Source organism: Priapulus caudatus, unplaced genomic scaffold (assembly GCF_000485595.1).
Source record: "Priapulus caudatus unplaced genomic scaffold, Priapulus_caudatus-5.0.1 Scaffold633, whole genome shotgun sequence".
In the NCBI taxonomy this organism is placed as follows: Eukaryota; Metazoa; Priapulida; class Priapulimorpha; order Priapulimorphida; family Priapulidae; genus Priapulus; species Priapulus caudatus.
This window is the reverse complement of record NW_014577694.1, coordinates 35073-37492: the sequence shown is the minus strand read 5'-3', so window position 1 is coordinate 37492 and position 2420 is coordinate 35073. Positions and strand designations below refer to the sequence as shown.

General features: G+C 45.8%; 1 protein-coding gene across 1 annotated transcript in view; it reads left to right on the top strand.

The window, feature by feature from the left end:
- Positions 1-2420, top strand: part of LOC106812312 (alkaline phosphatase-like) — a 26092-nt gene that overhangs the window by 22231 nt on the left and 1441 nt on the right. Inside the window, exon 7 of the mRNA XM_014816153.1 lies at positions 972-1163. Within this exon, the coding sequence (XP_014671639.1) occupies positions 972-1163 (192 nt within the window). The remainder of the gene's footprint in view (positions 1-971; positions 1164-2420) is intronic.

The window sequence follows — 2420 nt, the reverse complement described above, 5'->3', positions numbered from 1 at the left end:
GCTCCTCCTTGTGTGGCGTAGCTGTGTGTGTGATGTGTGGGTGGGTGGGGGGGGTGTGTGGTTGCGTGTTCGTGTGTGTGTGTGTGTGCGTGTGTGTGTGATGTGATGTGGGGTCTGTGGTCTGTGTGTGCTGTGTAGTGTTAGTGCTGTGTCGTGTGTGTGTGTCGTGTGCTGTGTTGTGTGGGTCGTAATTGTGTTGCCTTGGTGTTGTCCGTGTGTGTGTGTGTGTGTGTGTGTGTGGTGTGCTGTGTGGGGGGGGGCTCGTGTGTGTTGATGTGGTGTCGTGTGTGTGTGTGTGTGTGTGTGTGTGTATGTGTATGTGTGTGTGCGTGTGTGTGTGGGCGTGTGCGTGTGTGCGTGTATGTGTGTGTAGTATGAGCACGTGCGTTCGTTGCGTTTGCACGACTCTCTCATCCTCCCATCACACATTCTCACACACATCTCTCGCTCTCCCTCTATCTGTGTCTCTCTGTCTCTCGGTCTCTCTGTCTCTCTTTCTGTCTGTCTCTCTGTCTGTCTGTCTCTCTCTTTCTCTCTCGTACTATCTCTATATCACCTGCTTAAGAAAGTCAACACGTACGGCTCTAAATCCTTTCCCTTCAGTTTGTAAACCATTCGTCTTGTATCAGATGTAATCTGTTGTGTTTATCTATTGCGAGTACAAGTCTCATTCTGTGTGCGTGTGACTCTTTGTCTTTTTACTTCCCTTCCCCCTCTCCCCCTCTCTGTACCGCTCTCGCTCCTCTCGTCTCTCTCTCTCTCCTTTTCTCGTTTTGCCTCGCGCTTGCTCCCCTTTCCACTCTTTATATCCAGGAATAATTGAAATGATAGCATTATTAATAATCTTGTTAGGAAGTCTTTTTTATTTATATAGGTTATGGTGACAATCGCAAACATAGTATATCATAGTATCATAGGTGAACATTTAACATTCGAATCCTAAGATAAAAATTAAACTTTTGAATTTTCAGGTTCTAACATTGACTGGGCACATCACGATGGTCAAGCGTACATGGCCACCCAAGAGGTACTTGTCCTTGATGACGCGGTGCAGGTTGCCATGGATATGACCAACCCATCCGATACGTTGTTGGTTGTGACTGCTGATCATTCCCACGTCATGACTGTCGCTGGCTACCCGAAGCGAGGAAATCCCATGTTTGGTAAGCAACACGCGATTATAACCACATGTCGTTTGTATGTGTTTTTTTTGGCGTAGAGTCACGTCACACAAACGAGCTCGCACGCATGCGTACGAAAAATTATTTCCCGCTTCTGCTCACGATCATAGCTCACGCATAGAAATAGATATATCTACCTATGTAGTATTCATAATAATATTATGTCAAAGTTGTCACTGTTCTCTAAAGCAAACGTACGCCACCGCGCCACTGGCCGCCATCTTGAAACCACTGCCAAAAATTGAATTCTGCCGGTGTGCGCCCCGTAACATTTCAAATGGAATATGACGAAATGCAGCTTATTTATCATGCCCGTTCATGTGAAAACGAGAGAGCCTCCGTGGCCCAGTGCTCTCAACATTGGAGACTGTGAATCTCCCGTGGCTCGGAAGACTACGTAAAATGGCGGTCCCGTCTCCAGTAATACTAAGACCAATGGGGACGTAAAAGAACCACTGAGGGCGCAAAAAAAACTCTGGCTGTGACCACCCTCAGTGCCTTTCGGCTAAAAAAACTAAACTACCTGGCTCTACCCAAGCTAGGTCACACCCCATGGCTAGCTATAGCCCAGGCTGCGGCAATCAAGCAACAAGATTTCTCTGCGGCCGTCTCAGCTAAGCTGTGCCGTCGATCAACAGGACTTCTTGCCAAGGGACGCTATCCTGCGCCATATAGCCTCGTCATCGTAGGCGTAGCCTCGCAGTTTAATATATAGTATATATATATAATCTATATATATATATAATTCTGGGTGGTAATGCCCGTGTTCGGGTGCTCCAATAGGCAATATTTATATTATAATTCATGTGAAACACACAACCTTTGAATAAATAACAGCAACAAGAATTATCGGAAGAAGACAATCCAAAGAATACTAGATACTATACACATACGAGGTATGTGTAACAGATAATAGCGGTTAAACTTCGGTGCTACAGTCTGCCGGCTCATTCTACTGATAATACTACTGGGAGCGATGGTTACGACTCTGATGGCATACGCTAGTTGCCGGCTAAGACAGCTTATCCAATCTAGCAGTATATGGCAGGCACAATAATAGAAGCTCTTTGCCAATTGTTTCCCCATGTGTACACTATATTTTGACTCTAGAAAGACTTTTTCCGAATTTTTAACAGTCAATATTCGGCTCAGCGGAGCAGCAAATTTGACGTCAGGCACTCAAGGTTAAGATGCCTCATTGACTGTCTAAGAGAGCAGTAAGGCGAATGTGAGCTTGGC